At 39.8% G+C, this 26,108-nt stretch overlaps 2 protein-coding genes across 5 annotated transcripts in view; one reads left to right on the top strand and one right to left on the bottom strand.

The window, feature by feature from the left end:
* Window positions 1–16,891, top strand: part of GLDC (glycine decarboxylase) — a 52,170-nt gene extending 35,279 nt beyond the window's left edge. Inside the window, exons 17-25 of the mRNA XM_055698549.1 lie at window positions 6,961–7,086; window positions 7,955–8,104; window positions 8,554–8,666; window positions 9,285–9,426; window positions 11,077–11,188; window positions 12,555–12,650; window positions 13,791–13,963; window positions 14,664–14,744; window positions 16,258–16,891. Of these exons, the coding sequence (XP_055554524.1) occupies window positions 6,961–7,086; window positions 7,955–8,104; window positions 8,554–8,666; window positions 9,285–9,426; window positions 11,077–11,188; window positions 12,555–12,650; window positions 13,791–13,963; window positions 14,664–14,744; window positions 16,258–16,401 (1,137 nt within the window). The 3' untranslated portion in view covers window positions 16,402–16,891. The remainder of the gene's footprint in view (window positions 1–6,960; window positions 7,087–7,954; window positions 8,105–8,553; window positions 8,667–9,284; window positions 9,427–11,076; window positions 11,189–12,554; window positions 12,651–13,790; window positions 13,964–14,663; window positions 14,745–16,257) is intronic.
* A 3,204-nt stretch (window positions 16,892–20,095) lies between these two features.
* The window catches only part of UHRF2 (ubiquitin like with PHD and ring finger domains 2), a 96,812-nt gene continuing 90,799 nt past the window's right edge, over window positions 20,096–26,108 (bottom strand). For 2 of the 4 annotated variants that reach the window (XM_055698604.1, XM_055698607.1), the window contains 6 exons: window positions 25,809–25,971; window positions 25,130–25,267; window positions 24,192–24,315; window positions 23,622–23,782; window positions 22,011–22,109; window positions 20,096–20,478 (listed from right to left, as the gene is read on the bottom strand). In XM_055698604.1, coding sequence (XP_055554579.1) covers window positions 20,332–20,478; window positions 22,011–22,109; window positions 23,622–23,782; window positions 24,192–24,315; window positions 25,130–25,267; window positions 25,809–25,971 — 832 coding nt within the window. In that variant the 3' untranslated portion in view covers window positions 20,096–20,331. Of the gene's footprint in view, window positions 20,479–22,010; window positions 22,110–23,621; window positions 23,786–24,191; window positions 24,316–25,129; window positions 25,268–25,808; window positions 25,972–26,108 lie in introns of all 4 variants that reach the window. The other 2 variants (XM_055698603.1, XM_055698605.1) reach the window with 1 other exon arrangement.

Below are 26,108 nucleotides of genomic sequence, written 5' to 3'. Positions count from 1 at the left end.
ACTGCAGTGAAGAAGGGACAACCAAGAAGGCCACTGCACCAGTTGCTGCCAAGACAGTGGAAAGCAGCCAGCAGTCCCCCAGGCACAGAATAAGGGTTGAAAATGCCTCTCCTCCTGAACCTGGTGAAGGGACTTCTTTCTGGTCATGACACCATGGGAGTCAGGAGTAAAGGGTCCCTGCCTCTGGCTAGGTGGAGGAGGGGTATAACGAAGTTTAATGGACTATGGATTCAACGGCCTGGCACATCAGATCCACAGGTGTATAAGGTTCTGGTGGATACTGGTACATAGTGTACCATAATGCCACCAGGGCAGGAGCGGGCAGGACCCATCTGGATTTGTGGAGTGACAGGGGTATGCCAACCATTTTCTATGTTGGAGGCTGAGATAAGGCTAACAGGAGGCAAATGGCAGAAGCATTGTATTGTGATGGTCTGGAGTCTCTATGTGTCCTTGGCATAGACTGCCTCAGGAGAGGGGATTTCAAGGACCCAGGAAGGTGCTGGTAGACCTTTAGTGTAGCCACAGTGGACCCAAAGAGGGTTAAACAACTGTCTGCCTTGCCTGGCCTCTCTATTGTAGGGTTGCTGTGTGACAAAGAAACGCAGTTGCTACCATGATGGTACACCAGTGGCAGTATCGCACCAACTGAGACTCCCTGGTTACCATCTGTAAGTTGATTCATCTATTGGAGAGCCAAGGAAGACTTAATAACCCTTTAATGGTCCCATAAGGCCAGTGCAGAAGTCTGACAGAGGATGTAGGTTAACAGTGGACTATTGTGGACCGAACAAAGTAGTGCCACCATTGAGTGCTACCATAGAGACAAGCTAGAACTCCAGTATGAATGGGAGTCAAAGGTGGCCAAGCAGTATGCCTCAACGGATGTTGCCGAAGCATTTTTCTTTATCCCTTTGGCAGAGTGCAGGCTACAGTTTGCTTTCATGTGGCAGGGTATCCAGTACACTTGGAACCAACTGCTTCAGGGCGGGAAGCACAGCCCTACATACCTATCAGTCTTTTGATTGATACAGACTGCACTGGACCGGGATGAAGTCCCTGAACAGCTGCAGTACATGGATGACATCTTTGTACAGGGCAGCATAGCAGAGGAAGCATTTGAGAAGAGGAAAAGAATAATCCAGATCATTTGAAAGGCTGGTTATCCCATAAAACCAAAGCAAGGTCAAAGGACCTGCACAAGAGATCCAGTTCTTGGGACTAAACCAGCCAGATGGATGTTGTCGCACCTCTGGGCTGCAGTCAATAAGATAATAACTATATCTGCACCAGCTAAAAAATAGAGAAGAGAGGCTTGTATAGGCATTGTGGATTACTGGAGAATGCATGTGTATGGTAGGCTACATGAGCATGTGAGCCCTTTTTATTGAATGAACATAAAGGAGAACTATTTTGTGTGGGCCCCTGAACAGGAACAGGTCTTTGAACAGATCAAAAGAGGAGACAGTTCTTGTGGTAGCCCTTTGGCCCATCCAGATAGGACCAGCTGTGAGAAATGTACACTGCAGCCAGGGAGCACAGCCTCAACTGGAGCCTCTGACAGAAAACACCTGGAGAAATACAAGATTAGCCTTTAAGGTTTTGGAGCTGGGACTGCAGAGGATCCAAGGCCCACCATACTCCGAAAAAGGTATGCTAGCAGTGTTCAGGGAGAATGAGCTGCCTCAGAAGGTGTTGGTACAGAAGCATAGCTTCTCTTGGCACTGCTATTGTCTGTGCTGTTCTGAGTGTTCAAAGGATACCCATAGAGTAAGTGGGTAGTGTTGGTCATGCAGCAGTCTTGGATGGGGAACTCCAGCTGCCCGGAAATCCTGGAAGGGTTCATAGACTCATCAGAAGGCATAAATTTCAAAGCATCACTCAAGGAGGTGACTGATGCACAAGAAGTGCCACCATATAATGAGTTATCAGAAGGTGAAAAGCACTATGGCGTGTTTACCAGTGGGTCCTGTGTTGTAGGAAACCATCAGAAGTGGAAGGCTGCTGTTTAAAGTCCTACACAAGTTGTCAAAGCCATCAAAGGAGGCGGCAAGTTGAGCCAGTTTGCAGAAACTGGCCCTATAGATAGCTGAATGAGAAAAGCAGCCAGTACTGTATGCCATAGATTGTGGCAAATGACCTGTGAGCGTGGCTGCATCACTGGAAACAGACCAACGGGCAGTGCAGAGGTAAAGCCTTCTAGGCTGCTGCCTTCTGGCAAGAAATTGCTGCCCAACTAGAAAACACTACCGTAAAGGTGCATGTCATACAGATGCTCACAAGCCCAAGGGCAGCACCACTGAAGAACACCAAGACAACAAGCAGGTAAACCAGGCTGCTAGAATTGAAGCAACTCAGGTGGATTTGGACTGGGAACTTAAGAATGTGTAATTATTCATAGCTCAGTGGGCCCATGAAACATCAGGATGTTCAGGGAGAGACCTAAAACCTACAGGTGGACTTGTGATCAAGGGACAAACCTAACCATTGAAGCTGTCACACAGGCTAGTCATGAACATGAAACAATGGTTCAGATTTTGAGTGAGATGGGTGTAGGCCCAGATGTCTGTGCCTTGAAAGAAAATGGGCAATGACAGTTTTTTGCTTTTTCAAGGTGGTATGACACTCCCTCTCCAGTGTTTTCAAATACAAAGGGAACTGGAACTGATGGTCTAAAACTTACACTGCTTATAACAATTGTTGGTTCCCAGTATGACCACTCCTGACATAAGAAGCAGACAAGCCTCTGGTATGCCTTGGTAGCTCTACTCATAGAAGTCTAGGTTCATCCAGTTTTTTTCCATGCAGACTATTTGAAATAAATCCCTGTAGGACATATGGAGGTAACCTTGCTTCACAAGGGCCACAAAAAAAGGTAGATGAATAATGCAAATCAGTTTTGATTCACTGAAGATCATCATCAATTGGTAATGCTAGAGCCTAAAGGCTTGGTTTGTATTCTGTTCTATACTAACTACCTGAAACTTTAACATTATGGAGTCACTTCTCAGCTATACCCTTGTAACCTGACAAAAGAGAGTTCTTGTAAACCTGAGACGTGATACAACTGTAGTTAACTCCAAAGAGGAATCAAACCTTACTCAAGTTTGAATTTTTAATTCCGATTTTCTTTAAAAGACAATTATTTATTTACATTTAAGGGTAGGCAGTTATAGCTGAAAAATCTGAAAGTAATAGTGCTCCTTTAGGTGCTTTCTGAACGATCTGTGATGCCTGGAGGAAGGCTATGTTAATCATTTTAGGTGTAAGTTTAATTGGCAGTGAAATAGGTTGAAATAGGTAAATGTAAGAAGTTAGTGGTAGCAAGTTTCATTTTGGAGAGATGATTGCATGTTGGTGATATAAAACCAGACAGATTAGCTGTCGTGGTTTAACGCCAACTGGCAACTAAGAACCACACAGCCAGCCACTCATTCACTCCCCCCCTCAATGGGATGGGGAAGAGAATTGGGCAAAAATGTAAAACTCATGAGTTGAGTTAAGAACAATGTAAAAATTGAAATAAAATACAATAATAATAACAACAACAACAGTAATTGTGATGAAAAGGAGAAAGAAAGGGAGAGGAATAAGACCCAAAGGGGAAAAAAAACCCCAAAACCAAAACCCCAAGTGATGCACAATACAGCTGGTCACCACCCACTGACCGATACCCAGCCAGTCCCTGAGCAGCGGTCGGCAGCCCCAGCCCAATCCCCCAAGTTTGTATACCAAGCGTGATGTTCTGTGGTATGGAATATCCCTTTGGCTAGTTTGGGTCACCTGCCCTGGCTGTGTCCCTTCCCAGTTTCTTGTGCCTCTCCATCCCTCTCGCCGGCAGGGCCTGAGAAACTGAAAAGTCCTTGATTTAATATAAGCAACACTAAGCGACCATTAAACCCACCAGTGTGTTATCAATCTTATTCTCATACTAAATCTAGAACACGGCACTGTAACAGCTACTAAGAAGAAAATTAACTCTGTCCTAGCTGAAACCAGGATATTAGCCCAGACCAAAAGTCTGTCAGTCCCAGCATCCAGTCTTACAGTGGTCAGTAGCAGACTCAGACTCCTCTTACAAGAAGTACAAGGACAAAACAACTATACAACAATACTTTCACAGCGCACGGCCCCATCTTCTACGTACCTGTGCTTTGGGGACTTCCCGATCCAAAGGAGTCCAAAGGCACTGCTTATGCATTTTTCTACAATAAATCTGATCACTTGACCTCTTATGAGAAAGCTTCTGATATTTACAGTATCTTGGAGAAAACGTTCTGTGTCTTCATCACCCATTGTCATATAATCTTATTTCTTCATAAGCAATGCTTCCTGTTATTGTTTTGAACTTGACATCTTACAGTTTCATCTAGTACCCTCTCATTCTTGAAAGATGAACAGTTCTTCCCTGTTCACAGCTGTTCACAGTTGGCATATTATCTGTTAACTCTGAGATTTTTATTAGATCTTTATCCATCCTCATTTCTGTCTTCCTAATTGTATTCCAGTTACTTGTCCATCCATCTGAAAAAAGCCATCTCATAACTTTGGTTATCCTCAGAACTTCTGTGTTTCTTTTTTGTTTTCTGTTTCCTTTCTAGTTTTTAATGCAGTTGCTTTTTTCCCCCGAATCACTGCAAGATCTTTTGAGTTGCGATAGGTTCAAAACTACGAACCCAGTTGTGTATTGTTAAGATTTGTTTTCTTGTGTAATAATCTAGATCTGCCTGGCTCCAGCATATTCTGTTTTGAATGCTGTTACTCAGTACTGTGGGTTCTTTTCTGAACTACACAATCAGTTCTTTTAGTGACCTGGGCAATTTTGTATTAACAGGATATTTGGCATTTCACTGTATGTTTCAATTATAAATCAATTATGAGTAAGTTGAAATGCTTGGGAACTAGCACAGGTATTTATAATTTTTTGTTAGGATGACCATTCTCCACAGTGAAAACTGACTATTTTTAAATTTATTTCCTGTGTTTCCGTGAAATATTTATCCATGTGACCTTCTCACTTACCCTACTAGAAATTAGTTTAGGAACATTTTTTGAATGCATCAAAAACTTCGTGGAAATCTGAGGTTAGATCTTCTTTCACACACTCACAATGTGTTGGCCTTAGACATTAGGGAAAAAAGTCATTAGTGCAGTAATATCCATATTTTCTGAACCTGATTTTATACTTGGCTTTGGAACGCATTTGCCTTCTCAAAATGGAAGGGTCGTTGTCCTGACCTGCTGGTAACTAACCTCTGTGTGAGGAAACTACCTAAAATTGAATAGTGAGTGTTGTCCTGTTCTGTCTTTATTTGTTGCATACATACATACATACAAACCTCAAACTCCTTGGGTTTTTAGCCACTCTTTACAATTACAAGCTTTGCTTTGTGAGTAGTGTTATTCAGTGGGAAGTGAATTTAGGTTGAAATTTTATTCCTTGGAAAGTTGTCTTCTGACTATCCATGTATGCTTTGCTGTTTCTCTTACTCTGTGCAAGATCCTTGGGCTTCTGTGAGTGCCTGTGGTCGTTCTATGCTCAGAAACACCCAGAGGTTAACTGCACAGCCTGCAGGCTGCGTGAAGTTACTCACACTTGACATATTTCAAATGTCATAGTAAAATCAAAATCGGGGGTGGGGGGGTGGGGGGGTGAGCGCGGGTAGAAAATAAGAAAGCCCACAAAATGTTGACCTTCCAACTGAAGTGGCGTTTTCTCCTGAGCTGGAGAAAGAAAACCAGCAGATCAGGCTTCCTATAGTTGGCCTCACTTGGGTTTGGTGCCCTCTCCTGGAAAAGAAGTGCTGATGTTAACTGACGGCTGACACCTGCCTGCTTTGTTGCCTTCTGTACCAGCAGCTGCAGGTGCAACCCAGCAGGACTGGGTGGCAATATAGACTCACTTTACATTTCTGCTATGCAGCTGAAATGACTGTAAATGTGCTACAGTGCTTCCCAGCACTGGGGCTGGGATCCCTGTGTTTCCTTTCGGCACAGCTGTACAATAACACACTGCAAGAAGAACAAATATCCAGGTGCTGAGACAGATGGGTCAGTTCCTTGGAGTAGCTTTTAAAGTAATTAACATTCATCTCAGAATCTCTATGGAACATGAGGTAGAGACCATCGTGCAGTTTAGTTGACTGTGAAAAAAAGAGTGCCTTATTGTCACTTACTTAATGCACCTAAGTTTGAGTAACTTCCTTAAATTAATCCTTCCAAGAGAATCATAATAGGCAAATGTTTCAATATCCTCATTGAATAGATGCAGAGGATTTTTTTTTTTAGAAGAAATTTCTGTTGTCTTTAGAAGGAGTAGAGAGCCTAGCAAATGTCTGGAAATATCTTGAGCTTCATTTTCCTAAGTATCACTAACTAGAACCTACATTTATTTAAGTAAGAAGTACCTCTTTCTTTTTAAATGAACTATATAGAGCATGTGAGTAGCTGCCTGAAACTTTTTAGCTATAGCCAAAATACTTCAGACTAATTTTTTTTTTTTTTTTTTGGTAATAGAACACAGAATTAAATGCTTTGGAGATCAGCTGAAGAGGTAGTGGAAAGTTGGAATTAGATAGTTTTTTATTTCTGGTCATTGTACATATGGAGACTGATTACTGTAAAAAAAAATTAAGTCTTTAAAAAACGAGAGGGTGAGAGAAAAGGGTTTGAAAATTGAGTATCTGAGATAATGTTCTGGAAACTGCAACCCTAAATATGATTTATGCAGCAAATGAAGCTACTTTCTTAATGAGTATTTAGATGCTTATACTTGAATGGATTTTCTTCAAAGAAAATTGAATTGCAACCTTCAGTGCAAGTGGCAATTTGCCAGTAAGCATTCCTTCAGGATCCTTTTTTGGAAACTTCGATAATGCGTTGTAGCTGCCTGTAGAACATAATGCGTTAAGTGTTTTTAACTAGTTATACTTTGACCCCTGCTTCTTTTTCCCTTCTAAGGTTTGCCTGATTCCTAAATCTGCTCATGGTACAAATCCAGCAAGTGCACAAATGGCGGGGATGAAGATTCAGCCAATTGAAGTGGATAAAAATGGGAGCATTGATATCGCCCATTTAAAAGCAATGGTGAGTATTTAATTATCTTTTTCATAGCAGGAACACTCCTTCTCCTTTACAGGTAATAGTGCTGGCAGCTGAATCAGATTTTTCTTTGAGAGAAAGTAGGGCACTAATAGTGAATATATACTTGAAAAGAATAAGTAATTCTTTCCCTTTTTTGCTCACTCAGACACTAGCCATGTGACACTTGCGAGATTTCCTTTAATTTGTGGATCTTTGGTGCAGGAGTGGCTCAGAGAGTCTTTCTGCACAGTAGGCTCTTTCATAGTAGACTTTTTGGTCTATATCTAGTATTTGAAATGAATGACACATGCTCATGAGTGTGAAGCATTTCAAACTGCACTTTAGCCTTCACTTAGCAAAGTTCAGAGACCACCTCTGCTGGGGATGGAGTTGCTAGGCAACTTTTTTCACTTTTTTGGAGTAGATTGTCTGCAGGTGACACTTAGGAGGCCAAGGGATTAGAGGACACATTTCCAAAAATACATACTTGAGCAGGCTTTTATGATAGTCATAGAACTGTACTGCTGAAAGCAGCGGATGGTCATTAGATCCCGTTACCTTGAAGGCCAGATGTTTCACTAGGCTTGTCTCAAGGTACCAGAAATTACTATTATACATAAATCTTTCACTACCATGCCTTCTTCCCTGATTTAAAGTTCTGATTGTTGAGAAAACACTCTTTTTCCATAGGTATTGCTGCAGGAAAGAGCTCAGTATCTTTTGCTGACTGTAAATGACTCAAGACTACCTGCTGATGGACTTGCTTCTCACCTGTAAAACACTTGATGACCATATTTACATGGGGCTTTTTCAATTTTTCCTTAAGAAGCTTTAGGTGTCTCAACGGCCTCTTCTCTCTCCCTGCTACCAGGTGGACAAGCACAAAGAGAACTTGGCAGCCATCATGATCACATACCCTTCCACCAACGGTGTGTTTGAAGAGGAGATCGGAGATGTGTGTGACCTGATACACAAACATGGAGGCCAGGTTTACTTAGATGGAGCAAATATGAATGCCCAGGTACAAAATCTCCTAGGTAGATTTATTATACCTGGGAGTGTACATTTCCTTAGAATAGAAATAGCACAGCAGTACTCATTTCAGACCATAACACAGCTTCTTCACAAGATGGGAGAAGTGTCTGGGGGAGGAGATGGGGTTTCCAGGAACAGTAATAGAAGTTAGATGGTAAGAATAGTACTCTTTGATCTGATTGTGCCCTGAAAGGTGTAAGATATATGAGTTGTTCATTGAAATTGGCTTAGTCTGCCCAATCTTTGTCAAAGACATTCTTCACAGTCATGAATAAGAATTCCTAGAACAAAAAATTGTTTACATCAATTCTTGTTTATGATGCATCACATTAAAGAAAAACAGAAAAACATATAACATGCTTTTCAATCTTGGTGAGGTAATAGGTCTTAAAATAGCATGTAAAGAGCATTTAAAACAGAGTATTCCCTTCACAGGTGGGTCTGTGTCGTCCTGGAGATTACGGCTCTGATGTCTCGCACTTAAACCTTCACAAAACCTTTTGCATTCCCCATGGAGGAGGAGGACCTGGAATGGGACCAATTGGAGTGTGAGTATCTCTTTATTAGGCTTTTCTTTAAAAAAAAAAGTTCCTTAGTGATTCTTCGTTGGCAGTTCACTGAAGTACAGCACCATGAACAGGAGAGGTGTACTGTTATTTGTAAACTTTTGTCCTTCTCCAGGATAATCATGTGCTGAGCTCATGAATGCTGAGGTTCACCTGTGCTCCCAAACCCTGACTTTCATGTTGGCCCTTTAGTGTGCGTGGTAGACCTTGGTCAGCAGTCTGTTTTGTGAGTAAATGCAGAGATGATCTGTGGACTTTGATGGCTGATACTGCGTGTAGTCCAGAACACAGAAATGGTACATGAATTACATGAATCTATCCTACAGGGCAATCGTATTCCTTTAAAAGTAATCTTACTCTTTTAAAAAAAATAATTTTGATTTGCATAGCTGCATGAATATCTGTGATAGGTTGAAAACTTAGTGCCATCCTCATTGTCCATAGTTATGTTAATAAACTTTCTGTTGAAGAAGACATAGCCCAGAATTCCTGCAGGACCATGTTTGGAAGGAGTGTGAAGAGAATCTACTGCTGAAACTGTCCAGAAATGGTAACACAGGCACACACACTGAAGTTCTAAAATAAATGTTTTTGTTTTAGGAAGAAACATTTGGCTCCCTACTTGCCTACCCACCCTGTCATCAAAATACAGCCGGATAAGGATGCATGTCCTTTGGGTACTGTCAGTGCTGCACCTTGGGGTTCCAGTGCTATACTGCCAATTTCCTGGGTGTATATCAAGGTGTGTAGACTTTTATAAGAAGTATTAGCTGAGGGTCTGTTCCTGTTTCAGCAAGTCTGAGGACCACTTGAACTACACGAGCAGGTTTAAGAACAACACATCATAAGATGTTTGCACAGACTGAAATGCATATGACTACGCAACAGTCATAGGTTATTTTCATCTTTTGAAGCTCCTTGTTTTTTTCAGTAGGACAGTGGAGCAGCCTGTTCCCATCAATTGCAGTAGGAAAGGATGGCAGGACAATGGCTGCATCTGTGGAGCCTGCTTAATTCTTCTCTTGTCTTCTTTCTCTTGTGACAAGTGGACACAAGGCAGAAAGCTGCAGTCAGGCTTGCCCCTCCACTGTATCTGACATTGAAGTATTCGTGTTTAAAAGCTGCTTAGTAATTACTGTTCTTCCAAGAATATTTTCGGGTTTATGCTGCAGCATTGTTATAGTTGACTTGTACGTTAACATTTAACTTGCCAAAGTCTGTCTAATTGGAACTTCAATTTCAGGCAATTTTATTGAATTTGAAAAGTGAACTTAGTTTTGGCTTTGGATATGCAACTGCTTGATCATGTTCTATGTAATTTTTTAATTCCTTGCGATTTAGTGAAAAGCCTTGCAAATACTTGCTTACATATCTGGAAGTAGTCAGGCAACAGAAATGAGTGTAGATTCAAATTCTGTTTGAGAAAAGGGTGGTCTGGGACTCCAAGCAACATTTAAAGCTTTCAGTGAGAGAGAAGAATTGGAATGGTGAACACAAGGGCAGTGTCATTCAGAGTACCCTGTAGCCAGTTTGATACTCTAACCCTGGAAACTTCCACTCTGAGGGAAACCAGCACTTGTGGATTTTGAAATAAGCAAATGTGAGTTGGTACAACTTCCGTGGTGGCTTTTCAGCTGTGGGTGAAAATCACTTGTGACTGTAAGCTGGTTCCTATTACAGAACATTTAAACTGTAGTAAATTTTTAAGGGGGGGTGTTTCTTCACAATGCAAAGTGCCATCTGTTTACACTGTCCCTTCTAAAGGGGCTACCTTGAATGCTGTTTTGGCTTTCTCCTTTGCCAGCTTAGCTTCTAAATGCAGCGTTAGGAAATTCAGTGACAGTTCAATTCCAGCACTGTCCTTTTACAGTGCTTTAATAGAGAAATAAGCACATCTGTGTTCATTTGGCTCTGTTCTTTGTTAATGCACAGTTTTGCCTGTGATAATGACACCAGCAAGCAAGAGTCTGAGTTGCTGAGATAATCTGTACAGATAGCACACACAGTTTTTTGGGCAGCTTTCTGGACGCTTTTTGTCTGGGATGGTGACAGGGAGCATGTGTAGTTCTTGTAAGTGTGCTTATGACATTCTTGAGCTCTGCTCGCTTTTTCCTATTCTGAGGAAAAGTTTGGGTTGTTCACTTGTTGACTTTAAGCAAAAACTCTTACACAGTAAGCAGTCTCATAAGCTATGTATACCAAAGCTACTGTCAAGTAATAACCCCTGCTCTTCTGTGAGCATAGTGTGGAAAAGTATAATAGCAGTGTGAGTGCCTTAAAACTACCCAGATGCATTAAGATGCTGTTGTCTATCATGCTTGCCAGTACAAGAACACATTTAGCTTGCTTGAGAGTGTTTTTAGATCTGTTTCTTATGTTATTCCTCTTTCAGACAATGGGAGCCAAGGGTCTGAAACATGCTTCTGAGATTGCTATACTAAATGCAAACTACATGGCAAAGAGGTTAGAGAAGCACTACAAAATCCTTTTCAGAGGAGCAAGAGGCAAGTATTGGAAAATTTGTTGTTTTGGATATATCAATGTCAACATATTTGGATATATCAATATCAACAAAAATATCAACAATTTGTTGACAATTGGACAAATAAAGACAACTTCTACAAAGCTACTATTTTTCCTAGTGTAGGTGTTGGCTTGCAGTATGTTCTTTTTTAATGCTACATCACCAGCTGCATCTCAGACTTCTCTTCATGTTCTTCACAAGAAGAGCAATAACCTGCCACACTGCTTCTGTGGAGGTGTTGCAATGGAACTGAGATACTTGGGAGTAGAAGAAAAAATGCCTGTTTGTAATTAGATGAAATGATGACAAAAGATGGCGAAGTAAACCTTGGCATCAGATTGTTCTTCTTGAAGTCTAGTACCAGATCAATGAACAGTAGAAAAAGAAGCAACAAAGTTGAAACACCTCCAAAGGTCTCGTAACCAATAGCACAACAGTTTTAAGAATTGGTTTGGACCTGCACTTTCCCTTGCACACTTTCTCGGAAAACAAAACAAAAAACCAACCCAAATTTCTCTCATTTCCAGTCCTTATTCTCCTTTGTGGAACAGGGAAGAATCCCCTTGGCAATGCAGAATACTTAAGCTACATTCTTGTTCCCTGCTACGGGTGTCCCATATTCAGCAGGACAGAAGTAGTGAATAACAGATGAAAGAATTATCTGTTACAGTAGAGTAACAATCAGAGAATGCTGTTTTGCTTCTGTAAACTGAAGAGCTCCAAAGAACCTTTGAGTACAATATATATGCTCTTCAAAATATACGCCTTAAATTTAATGGACTACACCTTGGCTAAACCTGCAGGTTGCATATTAAGAGAATATATTATTTCCTCACAGAAGTGAATGGAAGTTGCAGATTTTGAAGGATTCAGCAATGAAATGGAACAAGGTTCTCCAGGATCAAGGATATAAATTTAGATAATTTGTTTGTCTTTAGCCTCTGTAAGACCAGATTTTAGCTTTACTCTGGCATAACGTGAAACTTATTATCTTGTACCTGGCTCATTCAAGATAGCCTAAGATGCAAATGGTGTTAGGGCACTGACAAATCCAATTATTTCCCCAAGTACTTGTAAATTATAGTAGCTACTTTGACTGCCCTTTCCTAGTTCTGATCTTGGAGATGAGGCCGCTTCTTAATGTGACATGGGACTCAGAGCGCCAGTCTTCAAATCCTGAGCTGTCGATCTCTCACCTGATAATTTCTCAGGTTTGAGTTTTTGCCCAAATTAATATTTTTATTTGTCTTTTTGACATGTTCTCTGCAACCCCATCAGAATAGACTGCCTGGTAGATTGCATTATTCTCCTAGTAAGTAAACATGTGTACACTTTTTCATTTACAGGTTATGTAGCCCATGAATTCATTTTGGATACAAGACCTTTCAAAAAAACAGCAAACATTGAAGCTGTAGATCTTGCTAAGAGACTTCAGGACTATGGTAATTCAAATGTATTTTTTTAAAAAATAGCAACATAAATGAGAATTTCCTAAATCATTTCTAAAGGGAGCCAGAAACATTCTTGTCCTGTGCTTATGGATGGTGAATCTAGCACATCATTTCATTAAGGGCTTAGAGAGATATTTGCATAGAGCTGCAGTAGCTACTTACAAATCTGCTGCTACCTCCCCAGTTTTGTAAACTGCCTCTTACAATTTGCAATTACATGGGTCAACCATTGCAGCAAGTGGTTTGGAGCCAAGAGCTCAATAAGATTCCAAAAAAAAGGAAAAAGAAAGTAATACTTTTGAAGTAGGATAATAGGATTTTAAACACTTCCATCCTGTTACAGTTTAGGCAGTTTTGTACACATGCTCTGAAGAATCTGTTCGTGGCTACTCTTCGGCTGCTGGATAAGATGACCCATTGAACTGCTTGATCCTATGCAGCTGTGCTTCTAATGAACATACGTAAAAGCCATTTAAACCCTAACCAGTAATGCTCATCAGAGAAACAATTCAAAGCCCAGCTGTGATACAAAAACGAGCACCCTTCCTGCTCTTTGGCTGCTGTGGCCTTAAATAGCATGCACTACTGAACAGACTTTTCAGTAAGTGTGGAGGCGAGTTCCATGGGTTCCATCCTCTGCAGCCACAAAAGAAGTGTCATGAGGCTGTAACAGGCAGCAGTGCAGGAAGGGAGTCATGAGAGACCACCTTTTCTTTTTACGTTGTTTACCAGTGCAGAAATCTACACTCATCTTCCTTTGCCATTCAGCCTGTCAAGAAAATAAAGTGACAGAAAACTTCTACTGAAGTCAGCAGCAGGAACAGAAATAAAGCAGGAAAGAAGCAATACGCTTTGGGCTGAAAAGTAATGAACCAAAGAGAGCAAGTTTTAGGAGCTTTTCCTTAAATAAGTGTGTAACTTTTATTGCAAATAATACAAAGGCATTACCCTTCAGTGTTAAAAACCAAGATACTTGGAAAGTCTGTCTTACCTCTGCAGTATAATGCCAACAGTACCAATGAGCCCAGTCCTGTAAAGATTGTAGAAAGGGCTGAATTTGTGAATCAATTGCTAGCTAATGCATGTATTAACTCATAACCTATTGTCAGTGATTGATTTTTTCTTTAACAGGTTTTCATGCTCCAACCATGTCCTGGCCAGTGGCAGGGACGCTTATGATTGAACCAACAGAGTCTGAAGATAAGGCAGAGCTGGACAGATTTTGTGATGCAATGATCAGTATTCGGCAGGAAATTGCTGACATAGAGGAGGGCAGGATGGACCCCCAAATGAACCCACTAAAGGTAAGATGCTGTGTAGAACAAGTTACCAGCACCAACTTAACCCTTGAGACTTACTTGAGACTATGTGAGCCTGCTTCCTGGCCTTTCAGTACACTCAAAAACAACTATGTGCAACAGTGAACACATGAACTTCTTGAAATTTGAGTTTTTTTAGAAACTTAAAAAACATAAAAATTTGAATTTTTACTTTTTCAAGTCAGAAGCCTGGCCCCTTTGCTGACAGAGCAAAGAAAGTTATTTACACAAGCACATGAACTGTAATTTTCAAGGCCATCTCAAAGTCATGAAGGAGAGATGCTTATTTATCTGGTTTAAGAAGGGAATTGGAATGACCTTAAAACGAACAGTAAAATAAAGTCTGAATTTATTATTTTGGCAACTGCAGCACAAAATTGCTATAGGCTCAAGTTCTGTTCAACTGTTGTAATGCTGTATTGACTTCAAATGCCTAGGGTATTCAGTGAAAAGCTGGAAGGATATTCAAACCTCGGGCAGTATCTTCAGGCAAACTGAAAAATATCCAGATACTGACTTGCTTCCTGTTTTAAATCTGCCTTTTCCCCCCCCCCCAGATAATGGTATTTTCACTAGCGGCTCTAGACAGTGATTATTTATATGTAGTAATGTGAAGAGGGTCCACAGGGATACATTCAACTAAGTTCAGTAATTTCATGTCCTAAACAAGTGTTTTTGCTTCTAGATGTCACCACATACTCTGAACTGTGTCACTTCTTCCAAGTGGGATCGTCCTTATTCCAGAGAAGTGGCAGCATTTCCACTGGTGAGTAAATAATGGATCCCAGTGGTGTGGTAATACATAAATGTACTTTCTGCTCTGTGCTTTTTTGGTCAGTTGAAGGTGATGTAATCTGGTAAGAAAAAAAACCAACTTCAGAGCTGTAGAAGAATGTCTGCAGAAGCGTGGCCTTAGAATCTCTGAAGATCTGCACAATCCAGGCCTGGTATTAGAATAGGCCTGTAATCAGAACTGTACTGAAGTTGCTGTGCTGAAGTTAACAAGAAAGGTGGCCTTGAGCTATTCGTGAGTCCTGAGACCAAGTAATTATGTTGTGCCAACAGGCCGTGGCTGTAACAAGCTACAGCTGCTGGCAAAGCAGGTGCAGGGCCAAGAAAGATAGGGACCGGTATGGGAAAATAGGGAGTAACAAACTACAAGGCTGAAGCACAGCAACTCAATTAGCTACATGGATAGAATGCTCATTTTAGTCATGATAATTAGGGGTGTGAGAACCGCGCGCGTTTAGAGACTACTAACCAATTATTATATTTCTGCTTCACGAATATGCATGTGTATCGGCTCTATATAAGTAGTGTTAGAAACTAATAAAGTTGAGCAAGATGTGTAACTCATATTGAGCGTCTTCTTGACTGGCGAACCCTTCTTCCAACACAGAGCCATTTCTACTGTTGCTCAATTTTTATGTGTGTGAGCTCTAGAGTAGTTCCATTAGTTTTGTTTTTCAAGACAAGGAAAAAAAATCTTAAAAGTGTATACACATGAAGTGCAAACTTGGATTTCTAAATCTCAGCACTTCAGTGTTGGATATACCTATTGGAAGCAGCCCATCCTGTTCTGACACACTGCACCAGCGGCTCCCAAAACAGTCCCACATCCTGACATTCAAAGCTCTCCTCCAAAGAACTCGGATAAGGGTTTGACAAGATGCATCGTCAGGATGGGGCAAGCCACACCTATGTAAGCCTGCTGCAAACAAAGGTCAGATTGGAGCTGGGTGCATCAGATTTCTTCAGAGCACTGCATAAAACTGCTTCCACAATCTTAACAGCTAAATATATGTGAAACTAACTTTGTTCACCTAAAACTGAACCGCATCCATTTTATTGCTATGTACTGTTTCAAAGAGGAAGAATTTAATGGCACCTGGGAAGTCTGCCACCTTGTTTTATATATTCTCTAACAACTGTATTGAACAGCACAGGTCTTGGTAGTCTCCTCCACTTTCCCTTGGTTCCTGTCTGTAAGCCAGTTATTCAAAGGGTCAGTTTTCTTTTATCCCATGACAACTGCTTCTTTGCAAGCATTTGTTAAGAGAACATGGTTACACTTTTTTGAAAATGTAAATACTCTTTTGCCAACTCTGTTATACATCCCTGTTAACTTTCAGGGACTGCAAATAGAATTGAAGTATGATTTCACTTCAAAAAATCCACTTCTGCAGCATTCATAATTTTTAAAACTTCTAAAGTCTATTGCTATTATGTAGATTTGCTTTGTACAAAAATCAAAATAGCTGTTTTTTTCTTTGGTATAGCCATTTGTGAAGCCTGAAAGCAAGTTTTGGCCCACAATTGCTCGCATCGATGACATATATGGAGATCAACATCTGGTTTGTACCTGCCCACCAATGGAAGCCTATGAATCTCCCTTTTCTGAACAGAAGAGAGCATCTTCGTAAGACTGCTTCCAGCTGCCTGGATTTCGGAGTCCATCAGGATGGCCTTTTCCTCCCAGACCTGATAGGGGATTTATATACTATGTATATTTTGGATAATCACTGTGTTTGTTAATTGAATCACTGCTCAGTTAAAATGTAAATACAGGCAGTATGTTAGGTGTAAACAAAATGTGATTGTTCTGCAGCAGTTGATGTTAAAGTTGCCTTGATTCAGCATTTTGTCTGTTTTGTGCTAGTTCTAAAAATTAACACCCAATTTGCAAAGTGGCATGGAAGATAAGATTAAAAAAAGTAGAAAAGATGCAGATGCATAAGGCAATAGTAATGAATATTAACTGCAGGAGTAATTGTTTATATTTTGTAAAAAAAAGATGTAATTGTTTAATTTTCTTCATGTATGCCCACTAGCATTGTTAGTGTTAATATTTCTTACTGGTTTTTTTTTTACCTACCAGTGTTAGTACTCTAATAAAATTGGTCAGAATTCTAAGTGTTGTCATGTTCTGGATTTTAACACTTCAGCTAGATTTGTTGCACAGAGCAGTATGAAATTATGAAGCTTAAGTTCTGATTTGTCAGAACTGCCAGGGCAGTAACAAGGCAAATACGGGCAGAGATTAATAGTTAAGTAAATCTGATTTTTTTTAATGAGCTAGAATGATGTTTTGCTGAGCATTAACAAACATAACTTTTTCTCTGTAGCACATCAGTTTTTTCTTGTGGTTCCACCTAATTCTCTTGTTCCAGATAAGGCACAGAGGCACCTTTTCTAACGGGCTGCTAAGTACAAGTTAGAGCTTGTCTAACAAAGTATTCCCCTTCCACAGTTTCTCATTTTGGATACTGGCTTTGGTTTGTACAGTGCACACAGCTTGCCTTGCTTTGTCATGCAAGTCTACAGCTTGTGTAAAAACCAATTCACAGCTTTAGCCCTGGCCCTCCAAGAATACTAACAGCACCCCGAGACCAGAGCCCTACTGCTACACACAATGCCACATCCGATCACTCAGTCGCCAGCACGCAGACCTTGAACAGGAACCTCTTCTTACCTGTTCTGAGTCAAATTTATATAAACCCAGTCCTCTCACCAGTTACACTGGCAAACCATGCGTGTTGCAACTGCATTTGAAAGGAAGCTGAGAGTGGGTCTGTGCAGATTAATTAGTGTTTGATGGAAGTGAGCGCCCCTGTAGAGACAAACTCAGTCAGGCACAAGAAGCAGGCTTTTGGTGAATGGGGAAGTAGGTACTGGGGCAACACCCAGCAGTGGGGGAAGGCTGCGCAGTTCAGGACTTTACAACCAGCAACCACTCGACCACTTTTTTAAGGTCTACATGCACACATGCCTGGGAGCTTTCTCTGAAGTAACACAGATGAGGTGCACTATTTTAAGTACTGTAATTTTGTGTCCTTTATAATGAAAGTTTTGGGACTGCAGCTTTTTCATTACCTACCTTACAACTTTAATGGAGGCTTTAATTACACAAAGAGACTGCAGATGACAGGAGACCGGAATAGATTTCATTAAAGGAAGGTTAGGCCAGATACAGTTTTGACATGAACAGCTGCACCCAGGTCCTAAAACGTCTAAATATATAGTGAAGAAAATCAGAATTTTATACTCTAGAATTTACTATTGAAAAGAGCATCTTTCATTACCTACTGATAATAGCAGTAAGGGTGTAAAGAATTGTGAAAAACCACTGCAAACTTGTATGTGAGGAAGGGACAGTCTTTCTATGGTGCCAATCTAACTCCACACAGCCTTGTCATGTCAAGCTACTTTGTTTGTTAAAGGCAGCTGCATGTTGCTGGATTGTGTCTGTCACTTAAAAGACATATTAAAAAATCGGTTTACGTATTCTTGTATTAAGAAGAGAACTTACCATTGTTGACCTCAAACTGGCAAATTCATATCAATTAACTGGTAAAAGCTATCAAATGGAAAAAAGCATTAAAAGCTATAAAATATTTTACAGCACTCAACTACAAAGTAAAAAGCCACAAATCCTATATGCTTACTGCACAGATGCAATGATTGTTATGAAGGTAAAATTACATCTGCTTTCCCCATAAAATACTGAGCTACTGTTTTGCAAAACAAGTTCAACAGGATATAAGAATCTGTCTACAGCTCTTTTAAACTGTATGCTTAACACTAATGCCAATTCACCTACCGGACAAAGGCTGAACCCTCATTCCAGTAAGCACAGAAAAAGCTGAGTAATTACATCTTTCAAATCTGTTCAGCAACACCTTTTTTTGATATATGAGGGGTAGTACCAGCATTAGGTATTTTGGATGCAACTGAAAACCTAAGTAGAATGTGAGGGAGACTGGGGGGAGGGAGAGAAGTTACGTACTTCCAATGAGGTGAATAAGCCACAAAGCTAACTTTCAGCCACAAGAAACAGCGCTGCCACGTACATCTCGATGACTGATTCATCACCACACCACGGGTATGGGCAAGACCTTAAGTTACTGAGAATGACACATGTACTTCCATATATACTTCTATATATGCCTACTTTGCAGGTTACAGGCTGTCAGTGCAGTCCCATCCCACTGTGGGAATCTGCCTAATGGCTGTGTGGGGCACCCAGAGCTCCCAGCTGCACCGAGCCGGCTCTGGCAGCAACACTGCCAACACCAGCAGGGCACGAAGGGATGCCTCTCACTCTGGTACACGGACTGAGCACTAACAAGCTTCTTCAAATGCTCAGCAGAGACCAGAGCAGCTACGTGACAGCTGCTGCCCTACAGTAAGTGTGAGGCCATGGATATTGATGTCAGGCTGGGTTTTTTTTCTTAATTAACAATGTTTTTTTCATTGTGAAATGAGCTAAGGAATATAAAGCCTCATGTCTGAAAAATAAGAAGCCCACCCAAAAGAAAGCATTTAATAAACTGGAAAAAAAATCCTATTAAAATGTTATAATTTAAATAAGTGGATAATAGTAAAAACAACATTAGCAACTTTTCTGAATCATAAAATATTTAATAAGGTATATTTGGGGGGGGGATATATTGTATATAAAATTTCAGATCACAATATGAAGCGATTTGAACCCTCTCCAAGCTAGCACTGCCTTCAATGCTGTGTAGATGTATTGCCACTGATACAAGACCTACTAAAAGCATACAGTTTAACTAATACAGAAGTGGCTTTTTAATATGAAATATTTTTTACACAACTAGAGTGTCTTGAATACCCTCTTTAAGTGCAAAAAACACAGATCACTTCACACTAATGCAGCAACAATGCATTCATATTGTTCTCATTAGTCATTAGTAGTCAACTTGCATAAGATACAAGAAAAGCACAATGAAGCTCACAAAAATAGACTAAAAATCAGCCTGTTCTTGCAAAAAAATACAGCATAACAGAAGAAAAAGACAAAAAAGGATTATGCACACCACAGAATTTGCTGTTCTTTAATCCAGCTGGTTTAAGTGCTGTTTCTGTTTTTTTTGCTGTTTTTTGTTTTGGTTTGGGTTTTTTTTTTTTTGTAAATCAAACCACATGGACCAGGCACAACTAATATTCAGGAGGCAGTGTGTAGCTAAAACTTAACTAACTTTTTGTCATCCCCACAATTTATTTTCCTCTGTCCTGAGGTAGTTACAAAAAAAACAAATCATAAATTAAGCATCAGCTAGGCCAGTAAGAGCTGAGGCTTTTTTTTTTTTTCTCCTTTAAAAACTATTTGTTAACTGGCCAAAACTACCCTTGATGTTAAAAGACAGCTAAGAATTGGAGTTCTCACTACACCAAAAAGATGGCTATGAGGGGAAGAGGGTTAGCTGCTTCAAAATGTGACAAGATATTGAGTCCCATCAAGCTGGCTGGTCCACTGTTGAATTTCCCATGTTTATTCTCCTTTACTGTCTATAAAGTCACTGGGAGAAGTACGGAAGGATCTGAGCACATCATCGTCCTTTACTGTAACCAGGGAAGAACTGGTCCAGTAGTGTCTGCAGTATCTTGTTGGGAACCATGGTGTAGCCCTTTCCCAGGTCATAGCGGCAGGCAGGGCAGGTGAAGACTTCAGCTCTGAAGGAGCGCTGTAAACAACTCTAGGACACACAAAGACAGAGAAGTCAACTGTGAGAACTTTGTTTGACTCCTCAACCAGCAAAAACTGAAGAATCACTATAAACCAAAGATGCAATCTGCTCTACCACCAGAAAATAGGAAGTCATTACCAAGCCCTGTGGCGCCTGCCTCTGCCTCTACGACTAAAATGTCCTGACAAGTGAACTGCTTCCTGCTGGGATACGAAACATTGAGCTTGGGAGGAATTAAACCAAATCACTACTGAGATTTCCCCTTAATTCCCACAAGTGCCTTCCTGTGAACCAAAGCAACGTCTGTAGCTTCCTTCTAGCTTCACGGTTAGATTGCTACAGTCTTCCAGACTTTCATTTCAAGAGGAAGGTGAGTATACCAGGTATACAGTTTATCTAATAATCATCTACACCTACCTCATCAGATGAGATTCTGTAAGCTTTAAAGGCGTACGCAGAATCATACAGTCTCTAACACATTATCATCAGTGCTGCCCTCCTTACTAGGTTACTACAGGCTGCAGAGAGACCAAGCATCTCAGCTGAGTATCAGAAATTTATCAGGGCAGATCTGTACCCAAACAGCGACAGCATCTTCCTACCAAACTGTTCCTTACATCTTTAACTGGATGTTATTTTGTATTCACAAATAAAGCTTTCTCTTCTCCATGGTCTTCCAATTTCCATAATTCTAATTATTAACCCTTTCACAACAGTTTTTATGTTTTTAAGGAGCCATAATCATTCTATGTCTGCAGGCCATCCATAACAACACAGTGATTTTTACTGGAGTGATACATACCTTCTTGAACAGCAAACCTGCACTATCAGATACTGTACTAGGATGGTAATAGTTTGAATCCTTTCAGGCTCTCAGGCAGAAACACCAGGTATGGCAGGCACAGTTCGGACAGGCACAATTCAGCACATGATTCCGTACAGACTAGTACTACAAAAATTAACTCTAGTACAAATTGGATTCCATACTCCTTATATTATATCCAAGCAATTGAGATTTTAAGATATGTGTCATAAACTGACTTCTGTGGCCCTCCTACCACAGACAAACACCACCAAGAATTTGAAATAACAAGATAACGTAACTTACTCCAAGTAAGACCAAATAATTTTCTTGTATTCTCCCTGCATCCTTTCAACCACTCCTTTAATAGTAAGTGTGCAACACAATTATAAAATCTGGTTTTATTCCTTAACTATGTAAAAAAAAATAATTATTGTTACTGTACCAACATCTAGCTCCTAGACCAAACCAATTCCTATTGTAATTCTACCGATCACAAAGGAATGCCAGCAATGGTAACATTCACTCATTATGTCTATCAGGAACAATCCTAAATGTACTTCCATGCTTTATTACACAAAAATACGGTTACACAGCAATCACCAAATGCAAACTTGTTGCATATTTTTGCTCAGAATGTTAGGCAACAATTATTGTCTTCCTACAAAACACACGGCTTTGGCGACTGGTGTTTCAGATCCAAGCAAACAGCCCAGAGCAAGACTGAGTTTATTCTTACTTTACAGACGTTGTGGAGGCACTCTGTTGTCACTGGCTGGTAAACCAGCTCCTGGCAGCAGACACACATAAAGGATTGTTCCAGTTTCTTCAGAAAATTCTAGTGTCGGGCAAAGGAATAAAAAAGACAAGCACTATTACAGCTCTCATAAATGTCACTTATTTACATAAAAGACAACGAACTTCCAGAAGTTAAGTCCTCCATATCCATGAGTGCAGCTTTCTAAAGGTAATTAGAAAGCAGGTCCATAACTGCTTCATTTCCCTGCTCTTCCACAAATCAGAGAACTAATGTTTTAAAGATTATTTACTTGTTTGTATGAGTATTGTTATAAACAAAACGAAACAGACTGGAGGGCCCCTCATGCCTGATTCTTAACATAGGTCAGAAAATTTAGTAATTATGTTTGTTAACTGCTGCTAGAAATTTGCATGTCCCTGAAAGATCTCTGCCTCTGGAACCATATGGAAATCTTATCAAAATTATCAGTAAGAATCTGTGGAAGAATGACCTCTCAGTAACTCAGCTACTTTTAAATTATTGTTTTCTCCTTTTTACAGACACATATCTCTATTGCCTGTCATCCTGCACAATTTTAAGAGCTGGAATTCCTTCTAGTCATTACAGACACTGGACAGAAGACAGGTAACAGTGTGTAACTTTACACGGTTCCTACCCAGTAACAACTGCAAGAGCATTACAGCAAAAACTACTATTATGAGTAGAAGAACAGGGAGTTATAGGTGCTTTTTCTGTTACAGACACACCATGAATAGCTACTGGTAACTCTCACATAAACTAATTATGTATGTCCATTTTTAGATATCCACTTTGCAACCAATTGCTTTGGTTTTCACTGAGCTGAGTTTTATTAAGTTATTTTGACTTCTTAGTACCTTGATTTCTTCTACAAAACAGCTAAAATAACCATGACCTTGACATCTATAAGACTAATTACCATTGTAAGACATAATATTTTAGGAGACGCTCCTTTTGTGGACTTTTTTTTATGCAAGTGTCTATAGTCTCTTCAATCTTGAGCTACCCTTGCTATTTTCTTGACATTTAGGGGAAGGAATGTATTTTCTCTCTTACTTAAGGTTCCCTCTTGACAAAATGGGATAATCTAGATTTGGATTAAAGTATTTTCATTTCATATCTAAATCTGAAGATGACAGTACTTCTATACTCTGTTTAAACAAAGCTAGCAAGCTGTATTTTCTGTTTCTTTCTAAACAAAAAGTAGTGACTAAAATTATCTTCCTGTCTGATTTCTCACATCAGCACAGCACAAAAAAATATTTGTAATTTCAGAGAAAACATGCTCCCTTCAAAAATGAAAATAAAAAGAAAGGCCACTTCTAACTTCAAAATGTGTTTTGAGCAAGGAAATATCTCTATTAAGCTAGCGTAAACCAAGCCATCAACAGCAAATTGTACAAGCGAGGATTGTTTTCTTGGAATCAAAGTCTTAGAAATAAAAATAATGCTAGACAGTCTATATTCAGCAGAAGTTCAACATGCAAATCAGGTTTCAGGAGACACTCAAGATTTCGCCTAACAGTCCAAATAAAAGGTAAACATTAAAAATTATGCATGCAGCAAACATACTGGTCCTTCCTTAAGAGAAGCAAGTACTTCATCCCACAGTTTCTGGTTCATACAGTCTTCTCTAATCAGCCACTGCTGCTCTTGGGTCAGCTGGAAAGCCTCTCCTTTCCCTCCATCTCCCATCCTCATGGCTTTGGGTGTATTTGTAGGTTCCTCTATACCTGCTTAAGATTATGACCACCAGACACAGTAACAACAGAATGTTAGTTTGAACTAATAGAAGGGGAAGAGAAAATTGTTTCTAGAAGGGTAAAACATGGATTACACTCATGGATTGCGGCAATCAAATCCCTATTCCAACTCATATTCATCAGCATAGTTTTGAACTGCAGCACACAGCTGCACAGAAGGCTGTTCATTTTTCTACAGAGCTTAAGAGAAAAAAACTCCCTAAGAACAGTAAATAGGATAAGGTCCCTACACTAGTATTTCATTACAGAGCATGTGCTTATCCATTTACATTAGCATTCCACATAACTTCATATTTCTGCAAAGTTTTCACGCTGCTGGCTTAATAAATGTAACATGACAGGCTTTGCTGATGAATGCTAAGAAGGTAAAAAGCAATACCATCATGAATTGTCCTTTTCTGGTTTCCATTACTCTGGCTGGTTGGCTCGTGTTTCACAGCTTGCTTTTTAACCTTGTCTTTCTTCTCCCTGCTAGCCATGGCTTCCAAATAACCTTCTGGATACTAAAATAAAACAGTACAGATTTAAAACAAAATCCATTGGCATACAGAAATTCCCAAGTACCAACAAGACTAATTTCTAAAAGACTTTAAAACCCTGTGACTACATATTTAAATAACAACTACAAAATAATGTTTAAAACCCTACAGGATGGAGAAAACATTTCAGTATCTATTACTAAGAAAGTGTAGTCAAGTCAAAGAATCTAATCCAGACTTGATTGTATTAAAAGGAACCTGATATCCATACCCATATCCATGCCCTATCGACTATACAAATCAGGCAAAGTTGAAGATGATGGTATGCTGTAAGACGGACCATTGTCTTGCTAAGAAAAGAAACTGTATGTTGATTCTTCACATCTTACATGGATTCTGCAATGCCCAAGTCCTCCCAGGTCAGTTTAATTCTGAATACACTAATTACACAAACTCCTCAGTCATATATAGAGAAAAATAGATAAAAATGTGCAGTTTTTTCGATTTCTCAGACAGACTCAACTATAACAACAGTGGCTTGTAGAAATTCTTTCCAGCTTAAGGATCACAAAACTGGATTCAAACTCTGCATTTTCCAATCCATATATGCAAAACAATTCACTGCTAAGGCAGAAAGCTTCATCCACCGTTCCTTCTGCTGTGCCACTATTACAGGATTCTTCCAGTCTGCAGATAATCTGTAGTGGTTTTTGGCATTAAATCCTGCCACAGTGAAGTACAGGGGAAAAAACGGGCCTTCAGTTTAACTGATTTCTATTTCTGGAATTCGTTTACTGGAACCAGGAATAAAAACAACTCAGCGAGTCCTGATTCGAACCTGTACACTCAGACCCAGTTTCTTTGACCGCTCCATTCCTTCTGAAGTCCAAGGTGCAGGCTCAACATCATCTCTCCTCAGAAGATAGCGCCAAACTAAAAATCCACATTTTCCAATTTCTGGCCAATATTTCACCACCTAAACAACAATATAAAATTACTGCCATTATTTTATCACAAGCCAAACACATGCATATAGTCATGCTTCAATTGTTTAAGAAGACATGAGAAGACTAAGTTATCCATTACATTATATATTATACAGCAGCTGTTCCCTCAGGTGAGAAATTTTTGTATTTCTGATAAATACAGTGCTCTTAAAAGGCACGCGCCTTTATTTCAGAAGCTGAGAAGTCATTAAACACACAAAAAGCTAGGATATAGTTGGAAGGAGTGAGGAAATTATTTGATTTCCAGGGATGAATATGGCTCAGTAAGCTCACAGAAAGTAGCTGTCATATTCAACTTTATATATCCTATTACAGATTATGTTCTATTATCACTGCTCTGAATAGTTTCATTTTGGTTCTTCACAGAATAAGCTAGGGCTAAAAAGCTATCATGGAGAAAAAAAGAACTATTTCTAAGTAATAATGATGCATTTGCAATGTAATACATATGAGATATTTTGAACTAGCTGAAGAAAGATGTTATGTTGCACTCAGGAGAAATCAAAGTACCTTGTAAATGCCATCATATCTGTTGCCTTCCTCTGGGGCATATTTGCTGATTCGCCGTCCCTTTGAACTGCGCACTACCCTGACTGGCTTACCAGCTCTCCAGTTCTTAGACTCTGCTCCATTTTTGTCATCCAGTGGGGCATCACAGTTAAGGGCCAATGCCCTAGAAAGAGATTTAAAGTCTTCATAAACCAGACTACTTCACTCAACAGATTTTTGAGAATTAATGTAATTAAGTCATATCTATTCCACTTGTCTAATTATGCTGTATCAAGCAGCACAGAACTTTTCAGTATAGTC

This window comes from Falco cherrug, chromosome Z (assembly GCF_023634085.1).
Source record: "Falco cherrug isolate bFalChe1 chromosome Z, bFalChe1.pri, whole genome shotgun sequence".
NCBI classification, from domain to species: Eukaryota; Metazoa; Chordata; class Aves; order Falconiformes; family Falconidae; genus Falco; species Falco cherrug.
This window is presented reverse-complemented; position numbering and strand designations above follow the sequence as displayed.